At 43.5% G+C, this 24,185-nt stretch overlaps 1 protein-coding gene across 7 annotated transcripts in view; it reads left to right on the top strand.

The window, feature by feature from the left end:
• Positions 1-24,185, top strand: part of POMGNT1 (protein O-linked mannose N-acetylglucosaminyltransferase 1 (beta 1,2-)) — a 1,898,302-nt gene that overhangs the window by 1,599,378 nt on the left and 274,739 nt on the right. For all 7 annotated transcript variants that reach the window (XM_044085953.1, XM_044085951.1, XM_044085948.1 and 4 more), the window contains one exon: positions 3,964-4,008. In XM_044085953.1, the coding sequence (XP_043941888.1) occupies positions 3,964-4,008 (45 nt within the window). The remainder of the gene's footprint in view (positions 1-3,963; positions 4,009-24,185) is intronic.

Below are 24,185 nucleotides of genomic sequence, written 5' to 3'. Positions count from 1 at the left end.
TATCTACTGCTCTCGGGGTATTCACAAAGTGCCTAGCTCCAGTCATTGCATTTTGCAGACAAAGAAATATTCAAATATACCCATACCTGGACGATTGTCTAATTCAGGCAGAAAGCCAGGACATACTAATAAATCAACTGGCATTTGTAAAGAAATTACTAACTTCTCTGGGGTACACCATAAACTAAAAGAAATCACATCTAGTACCCTATCAACAAATTGTATTCCTTGAAGCAAGCTTGAATACAACTTCCCAGATGGCGTACCTCACGACAGAGAAAAAAGTTAATTGGACAGCCTACTTCAAACTACTGGCCACAAAGACCCGAGCTATCTGCAAGGAAAATACTGCAAGCATTGGTGTCCATGGCCTCTATTCCATATGCAAGACTGCATATGAGGAAATTACAATGGGTTCTAAAAAGCCTATGGTGTCAACATTCTCAGGACCTAGAATCAATGATTCCTGTCATACCTTGTCTAAAGGTAGAGTTCCTTTGGTGGGCAGAGGCCTTCCACCAAAACAAGGGACAGCCATTCACTCTATCCCCTGCCACCCAAACCCTAACAACAGATGCATCAGACTGTGCATGGGGGACTCGCATGGCATGGCAGTGCATTCAGGGCAAATGGAACCCAAATCAAATGCACCTGCATATCAGTCGAAAAGAAATGTTAACTGTACAGAATGCTCTGACAGCCTTCAAGGACCACATTCTTCCAGGACAATTATTGGTAAAGACAGACAACACCACTGTTATGTGGTACATAAACAAGCAGGGGGGAACCCACTCCTACCCTCTCTGAAGATTAGCCAAGGCTCTGTGGAACACAGCCTTGAGCTACCAAGTGCACCCACAAGCTCAGTTCCTGCCAGGCAAGCTAAATACACTGGCAGACGACCTAAGCAGAAATGTCATGGACCCACAAGAGTGGAAACTGGAACCAAAGCTATTCAACATGTCGAGAAACAAACGGGGGAGCCCTGAGATAGACCTGTTTGTCTCCCCTCAGAACTACCAATTTATGCCTTTCCTCATCTGCCTCTCCTCTCCAAAGTGCTACTGATGATCAAACAGGACAAACCAAGGACAGTACTGATTGCACCAGACTGGCCACGCCAACACTGGTGTACCCCCTCTTGCGCAGTGTGACACTGCTGGAACCATAGCACCTGCCTCAGATCCCTGCCCTGCTGTCCCAGCAGGAGGGCCAGATTCTGCACCCACAGCTTCAAACCTGGAACCTTGCAGCCTGGCTAATTACCTGATCTCTCCGTTACCATCCCTCAGTAAACAAGTGATGGATGTCATTCTGGAGGCAAGGAGGCCTAGTACTAGAAAATCCTATGCTGAAAAATGGAAAAGATTCTGTTCCTGGAGCCACACTCAGGGGATGGGCACAGGAGTGCCCAATTTACCGCATATTCTTCAATACTTAACTGAGATGCTTCACAAGGGCCTTTCCTTTTCTTCCATCAAAATTCATGCCTTGGCCATTTCAGCACATTACAATACAGAGCCACCTCTCTTCTCTCATCCACTGCTGAAGTATTTCCTTAGAGGGGTCAAAGGAGAGCCCCTACTCCAGCCTGGGACCTTAACTTTGTCTTGGAAAAGCTCAATTTACCTCCCTTTGAGCCAGCTGCAAATGCAAAGTTGAATTTCCTTTCTTGGAAAACAGCTTTCCTTCTAGCTATTACTTCAGCAAGAAGGGTGTCTGAATTACAGGCCCTCATGGCAGTGGAGCCTTTCATCATCTTTCATGCGGATAGGGTGTCCCTCAGTACTCAGGACCAATCCTTCCTTTGTGCCCAAGGTGGTATCCAGTGTGGCTCTTAATCAGTCCATTCATTTGAAAACCTTCTTTTCTAATCCACAGAACAAAGGGGAGTGAATACTGCACTCCTTGGATGTGCACAGACAATTTAGATTTTACCTGGACAGGACTAAGCCACTCAGGAAATCTGAACAGCTGTTAGTTGCATTTGCTGCAGGGGCAGAGGGAAGGCAATTTCAAAGCAAACCATTTCTAAGTGGATAGGCCATTGCATTCATTTCTGCTATAAGCACCATGGAAAACCTCCCCCAAAGGGGATAAGACCGCATTCCATCAGGGCTGCATCTACCTCTACAGCCTTTCTCAGAGGTGTCCCTACCAGGGACATCCTGGAAGCTGCTACCTGCAACTCTGTACATACCTTCACCAAGCATTACCACTTGCCAATTTTTTTCTAAATCCAGGGCTGGCTTTGCCACTGCAGCCTTGCAGGGCCTTATAGCTGGTCCTAATGCTATCTTATTGCCTCCTCACAGCCTTAGCTTTGGGAATCTACCCAAATGTGATGACTGCAGCAGTGAAACATGAAGAACATAGTGCAGTTTTGTGTACAGTTACCATAAATGTAGTTGTTCAAGTGTCTTCACTGTTGCAGTCCTGGTTACCCTCCCTCTAGCCCCCTGACTTCTATTGACTATACCTCTATTCTTTTTACTATGCTTAAAGCTTTCTGGTGTATTTGCTTTTTGTTGGAGGTGTAACCTTGTATATAATTGCTTCCCATTTTGGGGACACCTGACATCTGGGCAAGAAAAACTGATGTAATGGCGTCAGCTGCATGCTTTATACCACTGACTACCTGACGTCATGGAAGATGGAACAGCAACCGACACAGGACCCGAGACTTTGATAATCAGGCCGACTGAGGGCTACCTGCAAGCAGATAACCCAAATGTGATCACTGCAGCAGTGAATACACTCGAACATCTACATCTATGGTAAGTGTACACAACTGTACTGTCTCCAGAACACAGTCCTTTACTTATACAGTAGGTACAAGGCAGCTGTAGTTTTATTGCAAAGATGAGAATTCTTACCTATCTCCATTGGTGCAGTGGAATTAGGCCCTGACTATGACTCAGTTGACAGGTTTGGTTAGTAGTTTAGGCACCTGCTGCAGTGGGTAGTGAAGAGAGAGGAATGACTAGGAGTTGTTTACTTCTGCCTGGAAGGATGAATGAGAAACATGTGTAGCCAAATGGAAGGGCTGCTTCTGTAACTCCAGTGAAGATCAGAGTTCAGAGTAGCTCATAACAGGCTGAGATGAGTGGGTAGAGCCATAGAGAGCATGGCCACCCAAGGTTCTTGGCAAGGATGAGTGTAGGACCCTGCATAACGTCTGGTGTACAACATAATAGCCACACAATACAGAAGATTTGTCCAATTACACAAGTCAGCTTTCCTGTATAGGTAGCAGAGGTGGTTCTTAAAGTCTGATCACCATCTGTGAACACACCTGCAGTCACCCATTATGTGAGTAACCCTGGTGATTCCAGCCTGTAGGGGACACACTGGGCTGTCAGGATTAGTACCATGGATTGGAGAAAGTGACTTTGAGGATGGCACTATGCCACTGAACAGCCCAATTCACAAAGTACCCCTTGAGCACAAAAAGAATACTACATTCCTGTAGTAGTAGTTGGGAAACCACTAAATAAATGGCTTAACCAGTTGGTTAAGGGATTAGAAAATGTAAGAGTATCACAGAATTTTAACAGTGTGAAATCAGTAGGTACTTGGTCATCATATCCTACTAGTCCTGTGATGTCTTCTATAGGACTTGTGGGAAAAGATGGAAGACATGTCATTTGAGACATTAGGCAGTCTATCATGGATTTATAAGGAAGAGAACTCTGTCAGGACCGCACTTCTTCTTCTTAATCCTTCCCCTTTGATGAATTTGGGTCAGCATGCTGGACCCAGACCTCAGAAGTCCAACAGTAGCTTTTTTATTTGATCAACGTATTAACAGTATTTAAAAAAATATTTAGTGGTTGCTGTATCATAATGGTTTTCATTAATTAAATTAGCATTAATTATTGGTGCATAAAGTCTCTGCAGTGTCCCTCACTTGTGCCACATTTGTGCCTTTCACTTTTTAATGTATATACATTTTTTCTTCAGGTTGAAGAAGGATGCATATGAGAAAGAAATTCACAGACTTTTAAGGTAAGTTTTCTGTTGTCTAGTACAGCGCTTTTCATCATTGTGCTTCAGGTAGTTTTATGATTTCCATGGAGCATTCTTTATGTCCAGTTTTGTATCCTTTTACTTCCAAACATCCAAACAAAGTTTTGCTTAGTCACATATTTTAAGACCTGCATTTAATCACGATTTTTGGACTGAAACTGGAAATGCTCATCTTGGTGTCATAAAAGCCATTGCTATTCATTGTGTCAGATGTAGAGTTTACTTATTTTCTGAACTGCAGTGCTGGTACTCTTACACTACACAACTCTGCAGGCTTTCTGTTTCTGAAGAGCCATTGATTAATTCCAGTTAAGGTTTAGTTGAAGGATCAAAGATTTCCATTTCTCAACAAATGCATTATCACTGTTAATCAAAAAGCAGTTTTCAGCAAAATCAGTGCTTTTATGCAATAACTATACACTTTGAATGGTTGTTCTTATTTCCATTAGTTTGAGGAAAAATAGAAATAACTTTTGTGAAAAACCTCGCCAGTCTAAAAGGGTGGTTTGTTTTGTCCTAACAACCAGTAGAAATTTTGGAGCACAGGCTACAGTAACTACAACTCTGACACAGTTGTTTACAGAGCACAATGCAAGTTTTGTATGACTTTTTATTTGGGAAAGACTATCAATAAGTTAAAGACCAGGATAGCACATGACTGCACCGACATATGTCAAGGTACCCCTACCAACTCTTTGGCCAAGCACGCTAAGGAAAACATTGGACACAAAACCTTCACTTTTCACGTCATTGACAGGATCCAGTATGAAGATTTAGATGGGAATAGAAATGACAGACTAGAGAAGAAGGAATTATAATGGCACATTCAGCTGAGAGCAGGAAAAACCACCAAACCTGATACCTCATTTTCTATTTACTGCATACTGAACCTTAGGCAGTTGGACCACCACAAATTTTACTGAATGACCAATATACAAAAAAAAAAAAAAGAAAACAGGTTAAAGATATAATGCAGACAGGGATCTCTTACTTGGCTAAATAACTACCAAGTGAATTCCATGTTGCCCCCGAGGCACTAAATCAACCCTATATCTTTACCAATATCCAGCTGGAACTTTCAGCTGTTGGAATCTGCACATGAGTGTAGACCCAACTCCCACAGGCAGATCTGAGGATGGTACACAAAAGCGACACAGAATCAGCCGTAGAAAATTGAGACTGTATTTCTGTCTTATTTATTGATAGGTCAAAATACCCAACGATTTTGACTCCTTTGTTTTTTTTATCAGTTTATAGTGGTTTAAGCTAGGAATGTTATTTGTTGGAAGGCAGTATCTGTACCTAGGAAATGCTTAGATTGGATTTATAATATAATGTCAAAGGTGATAAACAACGGGCTTGATTCTGGTTTTCAACCACAGTTTGCTGCACTTATTTTTAAGATTTTTGGGGTAGATGTGTTATCTTTCATTAGATGTAATTGAAACATAGTTGTTACATCTTTGGAAACAGGTAAAACTTGTTTGGCAAGGCAGCATTCTGTTCCACACACCCAGTGGTGATCCATCCCCCACCAATTGCACTATCCCTGAAGGCAGACGTATCTCGAAGAATGCTTCCACTCTGAACAATTGAAATTAAGTGCATGTTTTCACTAGCTTTAACACATAAGCATCGCTCATCTGCCTGTAAAGTACTATTTACTAATAAAGGGATGTCTTCAGACAAGAAGCAGATGTTCTTCTTGTTTCACTGTTGCAGTCATCACACTTGGGTTATCTGCCTGCAGGTAGCAGTCAGTCGGTCCGAATACCAGAGACTTAATATTTCTGTGTTGGTTGCCGTCACTTCAGGACTGATGTCAGGTCGTCAGGGTATAAAAACAGGCAGCTAACGCCATTACATCAGTCTTTCTTGTTGAGGAGCCCGAAGCAGAAGCAGTTTGCACAAGTTTCAGTCACTATCTGAGTTTCATTTTCGAAATTGACTCATCCTGAAGTCTTCTAAAGCTAAGTACCCCATTGGGGATCCTTTTTTCTTGCTCTAACCGATGTCAGAAAAAGTTAACAATTGTGTCGCCTATAGAAAGCAAATACCACTGACTGGGCTCATATGTTTTATGACTGTATAAAATTGAAAGAATACTGGAAGTCAGTTAATGAATTTTTGCAGGCTCTTTTTACAGATAATTTCATTATTTCTAAATCTCTTATATTATTCAACACACCTGTACCTCAAAGTGTTAAAAAGGTTAAGCTTCCCTTGTTATGGTCTATTCTAGCAGTGGCTAGGAAAATAATAACTAGAAATTGGATTTCAGATACACCTCCTTCGTTCAATGAATTTAAAAATGTTATGAATATAGTGTGCCATATGGAAATAAACACAATTAGGACTAGAACAAATAGAAAAACATCTTATTTTATTGTATGGGATAATTTACAAAATTTGTTAAAAAAATTTTAATTTCAATAGCATGGTATTTTAGTTTAATTAATTGATCTGATTGTAGTGGATGTTTTTGTAAATACTCTAGTTGTTTTGTTGAATATTATAATAATACCTATTTTTAATTACTTGTATAAAATTGTTATGATATTTCTCTTATATGTTAAAACAATAAACCTGTTTTGAAAAGAAAAAAAAAAAAAAAAAGAAAGCAAATACCTCACCAAGATTTCCATTCTTACTGCGTCACCTGTTTAGACCCTGACCACAACGTACCTCGCTGTCGGTTTTGTGCTTTGTTCAATGCCCAAAGTATTCGTTGTCGGGCCCTTATTTTAGCTAAATACTTTTGTTCTCGATGTCCGTATTGTGAACGTCTTCGGTAAGCCATCCGACTTCCGAAAAAATGTAAGGATAAAGACAGAGACAGACCGCACAGGTCCAAAACTGCCAATGATGCTTCCGTTAATCTAGTCACCAGTTCATAAGTACTCAGTGAGGTGCTTTCGCAGCCCCAGATGCCCACTTTGATGGATTTGCAGGCAGCTACTGAGACCTGTTCGAGTTTGTTATGCCGTGAGACTTTTCTTTGACTACGGAACCAGTGGATGTCTTTACCTTGGATGGGTCCAGAGCAACCGCTGTGCAGGCACCGTCTTCTGAGGAAGTTCTTTGCATTACCGATATTCGAAACAAACCGACGACTTCTTTTGCCTCTTCATTTCTTTCTAAAACTGCTGAGTTTCTAAGGCCTAGAGTATGAGCTACGCCTAAAAAAATGACGACCCAAACTCAAGCACCTGCTTCCTTGACACAATCTCAAATGCATAAAATGGCAGAAGACCTGATCATGCTGATTAGGGGAAGCCAGACTTCCCCTGCTAAAAGAAAGAGACCTGTCCCCAGCAGCTTTAACTGACCAAGGGTCCGATGACTCTGATATTTCTGAATATGAAGACTTGCCTTTATCTGCCTATGAGGATTCAGATGCAGAGGAATCCATTCCCTCTGCTTCCCCTCCAGAGGATTTTTCTTTTGGTGAAACCCTACATACTTTGAGAGAGCATTTCCATTGGGAATGCCAGGATTATCTTCAGTCCAAAAAGAGACTCAGGGAATTTTTAACAGACCCTTAGCTATCCTGGATGTTGTGGATGATGTCTTTATGGAATACATTTTAACTCCTGATACTTTACCCTCTCCTCCAAGGAAACCTAACAGGTACTATAGAGTCCCTGACTCTCTCAAATTTCTTTTCAAAACTTCTACTGCTGACCCAGAGGTCATCTCCCAAGGACCTAAAGGAATAAAAGCAACTACAGCTAAGAATCCCACCCCTTCAGATAGGGATTCCCAGGTTTTAGACAGATAGGGTAAAAAAGTATACACCTCTGCAACTCTTGCCATTAGAGCATTGAATTGTCAGTTCCACATGCTGAAATACCAGCAACATACTATGGAACTTAAGCAAAAATTATCTACCTTTCCTGACTGTGCAGAAAATAAAGAATTACAGGTGCTTATGCATTCTGCAAGCCAAGTCAGCAAACATACCCTTCAATGTAGGTTTGACACCCTAGAAGCATCTTGCAGGGCAGCAGTCACAGGTTCTGTACTTAGAAGGCATGCTTGGCTTAAGGAGCAGACCTTGCCAGACCATGACAAATCAAAATTACTGGACTCTCCTTTAAACAAGGACAATCTGTTTGGCACCAAAGCAGAAGAGGTTTTAAAAAAAAGATGGAAGAAAACGGTAAGTCTATGCAGACAGTCGATTTTTGCAAGTGCAGCTTCCAAGATTCAGTAGGCATTGTCCCTTGAAACATTGGTTCCTTCCAGCCCCCTCAAGGCCATCTCAAAGTAGACCCAGGGGAAATAGACCCCCCCCCCAGATTACAGTCTCAGGGTATGCAGAGATCTAAGCAATGGAATACCTCCACTTCTAAAACAGGAAGTGCTAAGCCACCCCCTTACGGAAAGAATTCACAATGACTTCTCATCTCCACTCCTCACCTCTGCCCAATTGCTCAAGCTCCTAGGAGGAAAACTTGCCCGCCATGCAAAAAACAGGACCTCCATCACCACCGACCGATGGGTCCTCAACATAGTATCCCAAGGGTACAAATTCTATTTCCACACGCTGCCAACCCCAAAAGGGTTCCCAGACCATCCTCCAAACCAGTGGGCAGAGGCACAAAACCAAGTTCAATCCCTGCTCTCCATAAGGGCAATTCAACCTGTTCCTGCAGAACAGGTAGGCCAAGGTTTCTATTCCATACGTTTCCTGGTACCCAGAAAAGAGGGTACCCTGGCACCCAATGTTAGATCTGTCCATTCTAAACACCTTCCTGGTGGTACCAAAATTCAAAATGCTAACCCTACAGCAGCTTCTCCCTATGCAGACCATAGATGCTTGGTTAGCCACCCTAGACCTAAAGGAAGCCTACCTGCACATCCCTGTCAGGGACTCATGCAGGAAATATCTACGTTTCAGTGCAGGATCTAAGCATTACCACCTGCCTATCTTTTCCAAATCCAGGGCGGGTTTTGCAACTGCAGTCCTGCAGGGCATATTAGCCAGCCCCAACTTGTATTGACTGCCTCCACCCATTCTCCAGCTTTGGGAAGTGTGATGACTGCAACAGTGAGACATGAAGAACATAGTACAGTTGTGTACACTTACCATAAATGTAGATGTTCTCTCTCTCTCTCTCTCTCTCTCTCTCTCTCTCTCTCCCTCTCCCTCCTTCTCTATTTATCTTACTCACCCCTTTCAGGGCTGTTGGTATTTACTCTTTACTGGTGGTGTTTTTTCCCACCATAACTTAGCTTCCTGTTTGGGGACTCCTGACATTTGGGGCAAGAAAAACTGATGTAATGGGGTCGGCTGCCTGTTTTTATACCCCTGACGTCAGTCCTGAAGCAACAGCAACCAACCTAGAAATACTAAGTCTCTGGTATTCGGGTCGACTGAGGGCTACCTGCCAGCAGATAACCCAAGTGTGATGACTGCAACAGTGAATACTCTCAAACATCTACATTTATGGTAAGTGTACACACCTCTACTTTTTGAGAGTCCTATTTTCATATTTAATGATTCTGGAAAGGATTTTTTGCTGCTATATTCTTTTAGAGAGCATGGCACTTCAACAGAGACATTGCTAGTTTTTTTTTCCTGTAAGCCATGAGTTTTTAGACCGATGAGGTTTTTCCACAGAGGTTTTTTGAGTTAGTTCACAAACCACGGGTAGCTGATTTACCTACAGGATTTGGTTTGATAGGCACCATTTGTTTGAAAAATAGAAATAATTGATTTTAAGATGTTTACTCATATAATTTCATCTTTTTGTAAAATGTGCCTTCTGTACACAGAAAAAATTATTTAGGCTGTACAGCTGTTTATTTTGACTAGTATGAATTTTAGGATGGCTGGACATGATATTACTCATGTTGGCAGTAGTTGAATTGACCAGCTATGCAGGACTAAACCATTGTCCTAGTTTTTACTTTTCTTTGCATTACTTGGCAGTGCCTGATCATACACTACTGCAGACTATGTCCTGTAACATATTCTTGTCTGCAGAAGAGAGCCAACTGTAACGTCATCATCATGTCAGTAGGGTGGTCATCTAGAACTGCAGAATATATCCAGCACAACCATAACATTATCATCATAGAACTCCAGTTTTGAATAGGGTGCTATGATATCCTATTTTTTTGTATGAAGAAGTGTTTGTAGGACATTGGTGTAACTTTTTACCCCTAAGAATTATGTGATTTCAAGTTCGAAATTTGTAGGAGGGTTGTGGAAATTGTACTTAAAGAGAAATCAATAAAATATATTGTTTTGTCTCTTATTTCACATGATTTTCCCTTTTAACTGAATTTAAGTCACTCATTCAGACATACTCTTAGGAAACCAGCATGTGGGGCACTGTTGTTTTCATACATCATACAGCAGACAATGCATCCACTTCCTTGCAGTACTGATCGGTAGTAGAATGCCACTTAATGTTCATGGCATAAGTTGCAGTTCTATACTCTTGATGTTGCTACAGTTTGCAAAAAATTCCATCCAACAACTGCAGTCTTCCCTAACCCCTCATTTAAGTATATACAAACCACTCTTAGTTATCATACCCCTAGCCTAATCATTTTGTCTGCATTGTGAAGCATTTTTGATCAATGCGTTCATTTGGTGTGAGCAGGATATGCTTCATTCCACTTGTAAACCAGCAACAGTGAGAGATTTTAAAAGTATCTGGAAAATATTGTCCAGGATTTAGAAACATCACATACATGTAAGTGTAATTGCAAAATAGTGTAACTGAAATAATGCACTGGTAACTGGAGCCGATTGACAATATATTAAGAGCAGCTCTGCATGACCGAGTTACATTCGGTAGATAGATAATTCACTAGTAGAAGTAGTAGAAGTCCCACAGGTGACATATTTATAGGTTCATAGGTGTTTACTAGGCTAACGGCCAGAATGGCCTTTTTAAGCCTAATCATGCATTTCAAAAATATGCATATATATATATATATATATATATATATATATATATATATGTAGTGTTTGTGGGTATATCATGTAGACCTACAGTCTACAAAAATGAGCTGTCATATGTTGAATGCCATTGCATCCCACATCAGGGCTCCAGCAGCCACGAGACTATGCACAAAGCAAGTGGGCTTATATTCTTTCCATGCTGTACTGTTGTACAGGTGTTGCAGCACTGTGATCTAGAATTGTCACTAAGTAGCACTGATAACACAAGGGTGTTTCTGTCTGCTCTCAGGTAATTCAGTACATGGGCCATCCACTGTGAATGTGGGCATTCTGATGTCAGGTAATCATCAGAGCTCAGTGATATTGGCAACCAAAGCACTGGAAAATCAGTGGCCGCAGTTTGCCATGGGAGCTGAGAGGGTCACGATATATGCGTCTCCTAGTGACACAGCTCCATTGCCTGTGCAACCTACCATGGAGTTTCATGTGATCACTGAAGGGCAGGAATTGGCTAGGACTGCCGTAAAGGTTACACCCTCATCCCCTTTCCATAGCCAGTGGCAGTCACTGGTAGCAGCACAGTGTCTGGGAACAGCAGTAGGGGATGCATGTCAGTGGCTAACAATGCCTTGGGACATTTGTTCCCCCCTGCTGGCTGAGCAGACATTACACAACATATGTGCAGGGCAGATATCCAGGCACAGGCCAGTGTTACTGCAGCTTAAGCAGAACTGATCAGTGTGGTGCTTGGGCTAAGAGCCAACCTCAGAGAGGGCTTAACATCCATAGGTAGCATGTTGGTAGTGTGCTCCAGGAGTCTTTATCTTCTAGACACTGGTCAGCTGCCATACATTGGGGCTGACACTGTTTGTGTAGCCAGCTGTCATCTATTTCCAGTTGGAAGTTGCACCATAGAAGAGAGAGGAAGCGATCATATAGCACCACATCCTCCACTCCTACTGCTAGTGCTGATGGTGGTGAGGCCTGACATGGCCACCCCTGCAGATGAGCTGTATGTAATGTTCATAATCGAGGCATAGCTGAATTTATGCACTCCCAAAGTGTACCATCTTCTATGCCAGTCACTGTTCATGCTGGTGGCATTTCACTTAGGGGACTCTCCCATGGATGTGGATGTGTGCAGTAAGCACAAAAACTTTCTTTGGGTCCCTCAGACCTGTCACAGACACACGCACAATGTGGCAATGTCAGCAGGGTAGTTGCCCACCCACACACTGTGACCAACCCCCCAACCCCCACCCACACACACTTATAAATACCTACCATCCACAGGAAGCACCACTTTCTCTCCCTCTGCAGTCTTGCAGGCTCACCACAGTTGCCAGTTCATCAAAGACATGTCTATCCAGATTATTAGACCCTCCACACACACTTTGTACCCAATGTCATACTGCTGTCACTGTGCCAAACCCTCGTGTATATGATAACTGTGACCTGCCTTCAGTGCTTTGTTACCAGGGTATCTTGTGTCTTTTGCACAGTGTGAGCAGACCATGCATTGTATAAGGTAGTCTAGTTGTAATATTGCAGGCATCATTGTTTATGCTTATGAATTATCTGGCCCTGAGTTGTAAGCCAGATGCTCTCTGTTAGCCAGTGCCACAAAGTACTGTACCCACCTCCCATCGCATAGTCAGCCCCTGCATCTAGCAGCTCCAATGACTCCTTACCAGGCCTCTCTCCACTGCTGGCTGTGGCACATCCTGATCTCTGATGGCAGAACCCTTCTGTATATGTCTGCATGCCATATGGCAGATATCTCTATGGCAGATATCTTGCATTAGGTTTCCAGACCATAGTGCAGAACACCACCAGTTTTATCTGAACAGCAGATGTGGACTTTCTTCAATCCAAACACGTTTTTGGCAAAGGTGTAGGTCTTTGATGCTGTGGAGCTATAGGCATTTTGTGCCATGGTCTTTGTGTTGCATATCAGTGTCATGAGCCATGGCTCCAGGGCATCTCTGGCATCATTAATGACATTTCTCCAGAGGGATCTCTGGCATCATTAATGAAATTTCTCCAGAGGGAAGTCACTCTGCACAAATCATTAGTATAAGTTGCATGTGTGCCAGATGTGGGAATCATTGGCAGTGCTTGAGGGGACACACTGACACATTGTATATTATACCCTGTGCATGGCAGACCAGCTGACAGTTGATTAATTGGAATGCCTTGCAATTTGTATGCCATTGTTACTGTGTCCCAGGTAGGGCATTAGTGGTGATGCGGGTGAAATTGATTGTATTTAGGTATCACAGTGAAAGGGGCTATATCATTTGAATGCCCACATAGTGCTGTTTCTCCTCTCTGCAGTACTTGGAAAGCACATATGCATCTGTATGTACTCTATCACTGCATCAAGGAAATGTGTGGTATCGATGAGGAAGATGTCTGAGATACAGCCACTATGCCCAGAGCTGGTTACTGGAAGGTCCTTATAGGAAGGATTGTTCACCTTGTTGTCCACAAGAATTGGTATCCAAAGCATTATGTGTTGCCTGCATGTGAGATCTGCACTTGTGTACCAGTTCCTGTATGGTGTCTCTTTCCACATGGTAGTGGTGTACTGTGATGTCCCTCTCTGGAAATAACTGTGTGTTAGGCATGGCTAGATACTTCAAGTGGCACAGGGTAACAAGATGCACCTTCATGGCTAATGGCTGGTTTCTGCCATGCTAATTTACAATCTTGATTCTACTCCTCACGTTGTAGTGTGGTGTATGTCACAGTTCAGCAGGAAATTGGGGTGTACAGCTACACAGCTGTGCCTCACTACTTATTTTTATAATTTTCTGCATTACTCTGCCATACTTAACTCATTTGCATTTGCCACTGGTTTTATTATCATAATGTTGCTCATTTTCTTCTCACTTTACCATCATTTGCATAACATGCCAGTTGTGGTATTTTCCATTTTTGGACAGCCACACTGCCTGTGTCTCTGAATCAGACCGTCCGTGAATGCCAGTGCTCATTGCACACTATTCTTTACTCATTGTGCTGTTTCTGCAGCCTGACCATCAGGTTATAATAAGCAGTAAAGCCAACTTGGTGGATATTCTAGGGGTATAACAGACCACCAAAGATTGTTGTGAAGTCTCTCATTTCTCTGAAGCATCCACTCTCGAAATTATTATTGTACTTAGAAAATTAAATGAACTTTGTGTTCATACTCATCAAGTAAGTATTGCTTTTGTACAGTTTTTGTATATATTATGTATGTGCACTGGTAACTTTTAAGAAAAAAAATAGCTCTTTTTATGCATTATGATATGTAGTACAGATTACTACTTTAAATATTGAATGTTTTTAATGTAATTGTATATAGAAGATGGTAGCACTATTTAGTGTGCTGGAGAATTTTTTAACATTTTCAGATTTTGGTGAAACATTTTTCTTAAGCCCTAAGGGGTTATTTGGAAAGGCGGTGTTTTGTTAACTGACTTATTAACTTGAAAATAAATAACTGTGTTATGTAACATTCCATCAGGCAAACCGTGCCATGTGGGGGTTCATAGGTTCATAGGTTGGTGCTAGGCTATCAGCCCTAGGGCCTATACAAGCCTAACCATAACAATTCCCTGGCTATTTCTTCCCACATTATTTACTTTCCTGGACCCCTGTCTAGCAGGGCGACTGACGTGATTCCTGGGGTGAATTTTCTTTCTCCCATCCAATTGTCAAGGTTCCTCTTGAAGAGGTCCAAAGAGGCACTCTGCTTGACATGTATGGGCAATCTATTCCATAGTCTGGGGAGTCTCTGGGTCAGGAACCTATCCCTCCAGCATGTTTTGTTTATTGTGATGACAAGGTTTAGATCCCTGGAGCGTGTAGCTCTGAGGGAGTGGGATTTCTTTAAGTGTAGCATGTCCAACAGCTCTGGGTTTGACATGGCCTTGTATGTTAAGCAGAGATCGCCTCTGAGTAGACGATATGCGACAGAGTATAGCTGGAGTTTTTTAAGGCGGTCAGCATAGGGCATCTGCTTTAGGCCTGTGATTCTTTTAGTGAGGTATTTCTGAGGCCTTTCCAGTTGTTGCAGATGTCTTGAGAGGTCGTATTCTATAATGGGTCTAATGAGGGATGAGTACAGTGGGACAATGACCTCCTTTTTTCTGGATGAAAAGCCCTTCATGATGAGGTGTGCCACATAGAAGGATTTCCTGACTGTTGTGGTGATGTGGTTATCGAAGGTGAGACTACTGTCCACCTGTGTCCCTAAGTCTCTTATCACACTTTCTGTGTTTAGTGTACTGCCACCTATATGGTAATTCATGGATACATGTTTTTTCCCAAAGGGGATAATAATACATTTCTTGGCATTGAGCTTGAGCCCATGGCTCTGGCACCAAGCATCTGTTTCTGTAAGGCCCTTTTGTAGAGTATCCACATCATTTGGGGATTCAGTAATGGCTCCCAGTTTGCAGTCATCTGCAAACTTTGTTAGCCAGAGTCCCTTAGTGTTGACCTGTACTTCAGAGAAGTAGATGACAAACAAGAGCGGCCCCAGGACTGAACCCTGAGGTACTCCACTTGTCACTTGTCTGGAGCTGGATTTGGAGTCGGCTACTTTTACAGTGTGGGTTCTATCAGTAAGCCATTTAGCAACCCATTGGGTGACATAGAGATTAATGCCCAACTTAGTAAGTTTATCTATGATTCCAGAGTAGGGGATGGTGTCAAAGGCCTTGGCAAGGTCTAGATAGGCTGTGTGGACCACCTTACCCTTGTCCATGGCTCTGGAGACTGATTCAAAGAAGTCAATCAGGTTCAGGAGACAAGATCGGCCCTTCACAAACCCAAACTGGGTGGGGTCCAGTGTTTGAAGGTTGCCAATGTCTTTGTTTATAAGTTCCATGAAAATGCGCTCCATGGCCTTGCAGATAAGGCTTGTCAGACTGATGGGACGGTAGTTTCCGGGATCCAAGGTGGATCCCCCCTTGTGGATTGGGATAACTGTAGCTCTGCGCCACTCAGTGGGCATGAAACCTGAGGTGAGGCTATGATTAAACATGACACTTAGGTGAGGTGCCAGTTCATATTGTAGTTCATGTAGTACACAGCCCAGGATGTCATCTGGTCCCATGGATGCTGTATTCTTGGCTTTAGAGAGTGCGTTTTGTATCTGTGTGGCCGTTATTACTGGAATTTGGCAATCTTCCGGTATTGAGATGGGCCATTTAGGGGGTGAGAGGGGTGAAGTTGGCACTGAATCGATCTGCCAGGATATTGGCAATATCCTTCGGATCAGTATATTTAATGCCATTCTGTTTTAGCTCAGAGCAGATCTGAGCATTGCCATTTAGATTCTTGACATAGTTATAGAATGCTTTGTGGTTGTCTTTGGAATCTTTGGCAATTTTATTTTCATAACTAGCTTTGGAGGATTTTATGAGGCATCTCAGTTTCTTACTGAGGATAGTAAGGGAGTTTTTTGCATCCTGGGATTTTCCTCTTTTCTGCAAAAGTTTCTTCCTTTTGTTGTAAAGTTTGTTTATGGCAGGGGACCACCAGATTGGCTTCCTTTTTGGATGAGAGCATTTTGGTTCTATTTGGGATGGCACGATTCATGCATGAGTGGCTGTGCTTGTACAGTGCCTTAGTGTAGGATTCAGCAGTTGAACTTTCAGTTCCGTCTGCATGGGTGTCATGAAGTTTGTCACTTCTGACTTGAGTAGCATGAAGTTGGCTTTGGAGAAGTTTTTATGGTGGTTTCTTTACTGGGGGTGGGGTGGGATGTGGATGTTAAGGGTGATTAGCTTATGGTCAGACCTGACTAACGAGGGGGTGACCATAGATATGGAGCATTGATTTCCCATGTTGGTAATGACCAGGTCTAGGATATTGGAGCCCCTGGTGGGACTATGGATTAGTTGATCCAGGGCGTTGGAATTTATGAATTCCAAGAACCGTTGCGCAAAGGTGTTGGGACATGAGTAGTTTTCCCAGTTAATGGCAAGGTAGTTAAAATCACCCAGTATTAGGGTGTTTGGTTCTATCTTAATATTTTCCAGTATGTTTAGAAAGGTGTAATGAGAATCTTGGGGTATGGTGGGGGATCTGTAGCAAGCTACAATTTGGATTGCAGTCTTACCTCGTGTTAGTTGCACTTGGAGAATTTCAGACACATTGTGTTGGCCAACTAGCCTGGTGGTGTGAATATCCTTGGTGAATATTGACACTCCTCCACCTTTAGTGTTTCGGTCCTGGTTTGGTGGCCGAAAAGTGTGGTAAGAGTTGTAGCCTGGTATTGCACGGGTGCTCTCTGGAGCCTTGAACCAGGTCTCAGTTACTGCACAGATATCGATGTTCTCCATTTTTAGGAGTGCCTCAAGAGAGTGCATTTTGAGGTTTAGACTTCTAGCATTGAGTAGCATTACTTTCAGATTTTGCATGCTTGTACCTGTTACGGTGGTGGTTTTGTCCTTTGAAGTTTGCCTAAAAAAGGCACTATAGGGGTGGCAAGAGCCTTAGCCAGTAACCTTAATCCCAGGGGCGACAGGTGCAGACCATCTCTGGCAAAGCATCGTGGTCTGTCAATCATGTCATCCCAGGCAGACAGATACTGGATCCCCTTTGAATGACACCATAAGCTTAGCCAATTGTTGAAGTCAATCATTTTATCCTTATATTGTGGTATCATTCTGGGCGAAGGCAGGATGCTACTCAGGGCTAGGGTCATACCTGCCTGGGCCATATGATCCGAGAGCTCTTCCATGTCTCTTTTCATGTAGTCCAGGGAGGTACGCCTCAAGTCATTCACTCCAACATGGACAATGACAGAGTCATATTTGTACTTGTTGTGGAGTGACTTGAGTGCATGCATTATGTGGTGGATCCTGGCACCCGACAGGCAGCTGACTGTAATTTTCTCCTTATTCAACCTGGTGAGAGTGACATCAGTGTGCCGGACTATAGAGTCACCTATGACTAAAGTGTTAGGTACATTGTCTTGCCTTAGGGGCTGTTGCTGGGTGGCACACTGGTGTTGTGAATTATGTGACACATTGGTTGTGATTGGTGTTTGTTTGCGTTTTAGCTTCAGAGGTCTTTGTTGCTTGGGCAGGTTACAGTTAAGGGCCTCTGCATATGTGGATTTAGTGTTGCTATATGTGGGTGTTGGTGGTGCGGGTTTAGAAGGGCTATGTGTTGCTTGAGGTGTAGTGTGGGTGTTAACCTTCTCCTCTTGACTGTTTAGCACAATCTTGGGTGGAGAGAGCTTTGCTTCCATTTTGGCTATGTAAGTGCATCTCTCACAGGTTGTAGTGTTGGGTGGTAGGAGGAGAGGGTTGTCTGTGTACTTGAGGCAATTGCTGCATTGCCCCAGTATGCCCAGATTCACCAGGTGGACAGGAGAAATCACCGGAAGCTGACCCTTGGACATGCCTGGTTTGCGGCTTTTTTTTTTTCTTTGTAAAGTATAGGAGCTGTTTCCTTAGCTGGGTTAGGAAGCATGTGTAATGCAGGACCACTAACAAACTGTATCTGGTGATAGTCTGTGTTGCAGTTTATAAGGGGATAGCTGCATTTAGGTTAATGTGCGTAGGTTCTTAACAATTTATTACAGTTGCTCTATATTTACACTGTGTTGTGAGCCAAGAAATCAGAGATGTAAATAGTACTACACTGATTGTTGTCTTTTGTCTTACTAGCAGATCCTGTTATAAAAATTTAGCAGGTTTTAATTTGATAAGGACTACTAAACGCAAATCAGAGTTAACTGTAAGTAGCTGACACTGCTGCTGTGAAGCTTAGTGTAAATCCATAATAGTTTGTGTTCCTTTACCATGTTTCTAGGGTCGCTTCTTCACCAGAGAACTCCAGTACTGCTGTTGTACTACCTGTGCCACAAGCATTACTACTTACTTGCTGGCATCCCTTTCAGAATTAGTTCATCTTGTCTTACACCCAGTGAATGCCAAGACAGGCTCAGTTTTCCTTGCAGCCTTGATCCATTTTGAGAGAGTAATCAGGGAACAGGATCAAAAACTTGAAAGGTGCTTTAGCTGAATGTCATGTTGTAGATTAAATGGCAGCATTAGCTTTAGTTACATTAAAGAGAGTATGTCACAGGATCGATTAGTTCACTCAAAAAGTTGACAAGATTAGCGGGATCTTGAAGCCAGGCATGGCTTCAGGACAATAAAGCAGTTTGGGAGACGAATTTGGAGTTTGAATGGAAGTGAAAGTGAGCTTATAGTGGTAGCACTCTTGGTTTGTCATAACTGCATGAATGGTGCCATTTGCTGAAGAACCATGTGACCTTGACGATTGGTTCAGAGACGGCTGAGCAACATTGGTTGTGTTAAAAGATCTGTTTCACAGTATCTGTTGGTTTACACTGTAAGGCAGCTAAGAGTGGTGTGAAATATAGCAAGGGTGATATGGGCGGCAGTCCAAGGCCCCTGATTTTTTGGGGGGGCACTTTAGCAGCAAACACCATGGATGTCAGGAAGGGAAAGGGTATTCCTGTAGATGCCACGGTGATAGCAGCAGCCGCTAAAAACAAACTTGCTGAAGAAAGTCCAGCTATCCATCCTCCTAACAAGGAGTCTAGAACTATGGATAGATTTGGGAAGTGAGTATATGCATCATCGACCTTCACTCTCATGTCGACTCTTCTCGCCCTTGAATTGTATGACACATTTTACCAGGCTTCAGAGAGATGTGATTAAAGAGCTGTCAGATACTCTTACAGGAGCAGTAGCTGAAGGGGTACGAGATAAGGTTACTTCTCAACCCGCCACCCTTGAATCGATTTCCAATTCGTCCATGAGGCTAATTGCTCCTGCAGCCAAAGGGACGACGAGAGCAGCAAGTTCAGGTATAGCTATTAGGAGACACGCCTGGATGCACTTATGTGACTTCATGGAGCCATTTAAGTCTTCTTTTGTCAACGCTGCATTTGACAGATCATCCCTGTTTGGCCCCAAGGTTAAAGAGACTCTAGCCAGATGTAAGAAAGATGGGAAGACCCTTTCTGCTGTGTGCATATGCTTCTCCTCTCCTCAATGGCCCTACTGTAGGAGCCAGAGGAGTGGGAGGCTATGATTCAAAAAGAACCAAGGGCCTTTCCAAGATTCGCATGGCAGTGACTTCCCCCGGGGCAGAGGGGGAAGTAATAATAGAAGACGCTGCCCAAGAGGCAGAAGTGGCCTGCAGATCCAGGGGTCCAGAGATTTTTTTCTCTGGATGTTCATCGTGTTACCCTGCTGCAGTCATCACACTAGGGTTATCCTGCCATCAGGCGGTCCCGCAGTCGGCCCGAATTCCAAAGTCTTGGTCCGGCGTTGGTTGCTGTCGCTTCTTCCCTGACGTCAGAGCGCCAGGGGTATATCAGAGGCATCCAATGCCATTTTCTTCAGTCTTTCTTGCCACGCGGTGCCCGAAGCAGAAGCAGTTCGCAAGTGCCGGTCGGCCGACACCTGAGATTTTCGAATCGAGTTTCAGTCCGAAGTCTTCAAAGCCAAGTACCCTGTTGGGGAACCTTTTCTTGCCTCAGTCCGATGTCAGAAAAAGTTAACAATTGCATTTCTTGTGGGAAGCAAATACCTCATAAGGACTTTCATTCTTTTTGTATACCTTGCCTAGGCCCAGACCACGACGTCACTGGTTGTCGGTTTTGTGCTAGGTTCAATAAGTGAACTATAAAGCAACGCTTTGATTTCGCACGACACTACTTCGGTAAAAAATTTAATTACACTATGCCGTCGGAGCAACCGATTACCAGCGTGCATAAAAAACGCAAGGATAAAGACAGGCAGCCTAGATCCAAGCCAGACTCCGAGACCTCGGCTGGGCCGGCCGCCGGTTCTCCGGTTTTCAGTGAGGTGCCTATGCAGCCCGTGGCTACTGCTGAATTGGATCCCCAGACCGCTTCGGATCCCCCAGCAGAGAGTTCTAGGCCGACGCAGCCATTTTCCTTAGGCCCTACCGACGACATTGCAGTAGGGGAAGCCGGTGCTGTAGAAACACCTTTGGTTTCTGAAGGTGTTTTCAGACCGACTACCCTCACCATAAAATCTTATGCTAAGCTTAAGACTCCTCTAAAACCAAACAAAGCCTACACTTCAGTCTCCAGGTCAAGGCCCTATGCCTAAGAAACAGATGCTTAAAATGGCTGAAGATTTGATTTCTTTGATCAGGGATTCCCAACCCCGCCCCGACAAAAGGCCTAGACAAGAGGAGGATTATGCCTCCTCTGATCAAGTGTCTGTTTCCTCAGGCTCCTGTGAGGAACAGGATTGCTCCTTTCCCCCTTATGAAGATTCTGATGCTGAAGACTCCATTCCCTCAGCTTCTCCCCCTGAAGATTATTCCTTTGGGGAAACCTTACACACCATGAGGGAACATTTCCACTGGGAAGGTCAGTACTACTCCGACTCAAAGAAAAGGCTCCGAGAGTTTATTTTACTCCCCCAGCACAGACCACTTGCTATCCCCCCAGTTTTGGACATTGTGGATGATGTCTTCTTAGAATCTAGTCTAAATCCAGATTCTCTCCCTCCTGCTCCAGCCAAACCAGATAGATACTATAGAGTGCCTGACTCACACAAATTCCTTTACAAAAGCCCTGCTGCTGATCCAGAGACAATCTCCCAGGGTCCCAAAGGGGCTAAAGCTTCTATGGCTAAAAATCCTGTACCCTCAGAAAGGGACTCCAGAGCACTAGATAGGTGGGGGAAGAAGGTTTACGCCTCAACTACTCTAGCTATGAGAGCACTAAACTGTCAATTTCACATGCTTAAATACCAGCAATTCCTAATGTCTCAAATAAAACAAAAGATGGGCACGCACCCTCAACAGTCTGAATTCAAGGAAATACAAGATCTGTTGCATGCAGCTGAACAGGTGGGCAAACATACTTTACAATGTGGTTTTGATGCCTTGGAAGCTTCCTCTAGAGCAGCTGTTACTGGGTCTGTTATACGTAGGCATGCTTGGTTAAAAGAACAATCTCTGCCTGATCATGTTAAAGCAAAGTTACTGGATGCACCCTTACAGCAGGATGTCTTATTTGGGGTTAAAGCAGAGGAGGTTTTAAAGAAAATGGAGGATAAGGCAAAATCTATGCAAACGGTCAAAGATTTCTTACAGGTACAGCCCCCACGCTTCAGCAGAAATTGGCCAACAAAAAATTGGTCCTTTCCAGCTTCTGACAGACCACAGAGGGGTAAATACAGGCGCCCAAGGGGCAGAGGACAAGCACAAATCCCTTACAAACCTCGCCAATGGGGCACTACAACACAGAAGGGAGGAGAAGACAGGTCCCAAGCCACTAGAAGGCAAACACAATGACTTAAACCTCAAACTGCCAAGCAAAACTCTCTTGGCAGCTCCCTTGGGAGGAAAATTAGCACTTTTTGCAGACAACTGGCGCATCGTCACAAAGGACAAATGGGTCCTAGACATTATCTCACACGGATACAGATTCCATTTCCACACCTTGCCAAGGATAAAAGGAATGCCAAACCTGCCACAAAATCAATGGGCAGAGGCACAAAAACAAATTACAGCTCTCATGGACTTGAGAGCCATTCAACTGGTACCTACACAGGAGCAAGGCCAAGGATTTTACTCAAGGCTCTTTCTAGTCCCCAGAAAGGACTATGCTTGGAGACCCATTCTGGACCTTTCAATTTTAAACACCTTCTTGCACGTACCCAAATTCAAGATGCTAACACTATAGCAGCTTCTTCCCATGTTGGGCAAGAAAGCTTGGCTAGTAACGTTGGACCTCAAGGAGGCATACCTGCATGTCCCTATCAGACAAAATTGCAGAAGATACCCCCGTTTCATTGCAGGTTCAACCTATTACCAATTCTCTGCACTGCCCTTTGGCTTATCTACTGCGCCCAGGGTCTTCACAAAATGCCTGGCACCAGTAATTGCATACTGCAGACAAAGAGGAATTCAAATATACCCATACCTGGATGACTGTCTCATCCAAGCAGAAAGCAAGGACATTCTCTTACAACACCTGGCTTTTGTAAAACATCTTCTAAGTTGCCTAGGGTACACAGTAAACGAAAAGAAATCAGAACTAGTGCCCTCACAAAATATGACATTCCTGGGTGCCAGCTTGAATACAACGGCCCAGATGGCTTATCTGACGCCAGACAAACAACTACAAGTAACTCAAAACTTCAGAACAGTGGCAACAAAGATCCATCTCCCTGCAAGAAAAATTCTGCAGGCCTTGGGCTTCATGGCATCTTGCATACTTCTAATACCATTTGGAAAACTGCATATGAGGAAATTACAATGTTACCTAAAAAGTGTATGGACTCAACACAGCCACAGCTTGGAAACAATGATAACTCTCATTCCCTGCCTTCAACAGGAGTTTCTATGGTGGTCACAGGCATGTCACCTCAACAAGGGTCAGCCTTTCACCCTACCCCCAGCCAGGCAAACTATGACAACAGATGCATCGGACTATGCCTGGAGGGCACACATGGCAGAACGGTGCGTTCAAGGCATATGGACAGCAGATCAAAGGAATCTGCACATCAATCAAAAAGAAATGCTAGCTGTACAAAATGCTCTGACAGCCTTCAAGGACCTCTTGCATCCAGGACAGCTTATCATATGGAGAGACAACACCACAGTAATGTGGTACATAAATAAACAAGGGGGTATACACTCCTACCCCCTATGCAGGCAAGCAATGACCTTGGGGAACACAGCACTGGCTTACCAGGTTCAATTACAAGCTCAATTCCTGCCAGGAAAAAATAACACATTGGCAGACGACCTAAGCAGAAATATCATGGATCCCCACGAGTGGAAACTGGATCCACAAGTATTTGCAATGATAGCTCAAAAATGGGGGCTGCCAGACATAGACCTGTTTGCCAGCCCTCAAAACTATCAGCTAACAAAGTTTTGCACAAGGACTTTTCACCATCAAGCTTGGAAAGTGGATGCACTCTCATTCAGTTGGAAAATGCTAACAGTATATGCCTTTCCCCCACTACCCCTTCTCACAAAGGTGCTACTGAAAGTCAGGATAGAAAGACCCCGAATGATACTCATTGCCCCAGATTGGCCACGCCAGCACTGGTACCCACTATTAAGGAATATGGCCCAGAGCCCACCATGGATCCTACCACAAATTACCCACCTTCTCACACAGCAAGACAATCAGATTCTTCACAGCCAGCTCAAAACCTTAAACTTGGCTGCATGGCAAATCACCTAAGCAACC

This window comes from Protopterus annectens, chromosome 10.part0 (genome assembly GCF_019279795.1).
Source record: "Protopterus annectens isolate FY-2018-M chromosome 10.part0, PAN1.0, whole genome shotgun sequence".
NCBI classification, from domain to species: domain Eukaryota; kingdom Metazoa; phylum Chordata; order Ceratodontiformes; family Protopteridae; genus Protopterus; species Protopterus annectens.
This window is presented reverse-complemented; position numbering and strand designations above follow the sequence as displayed.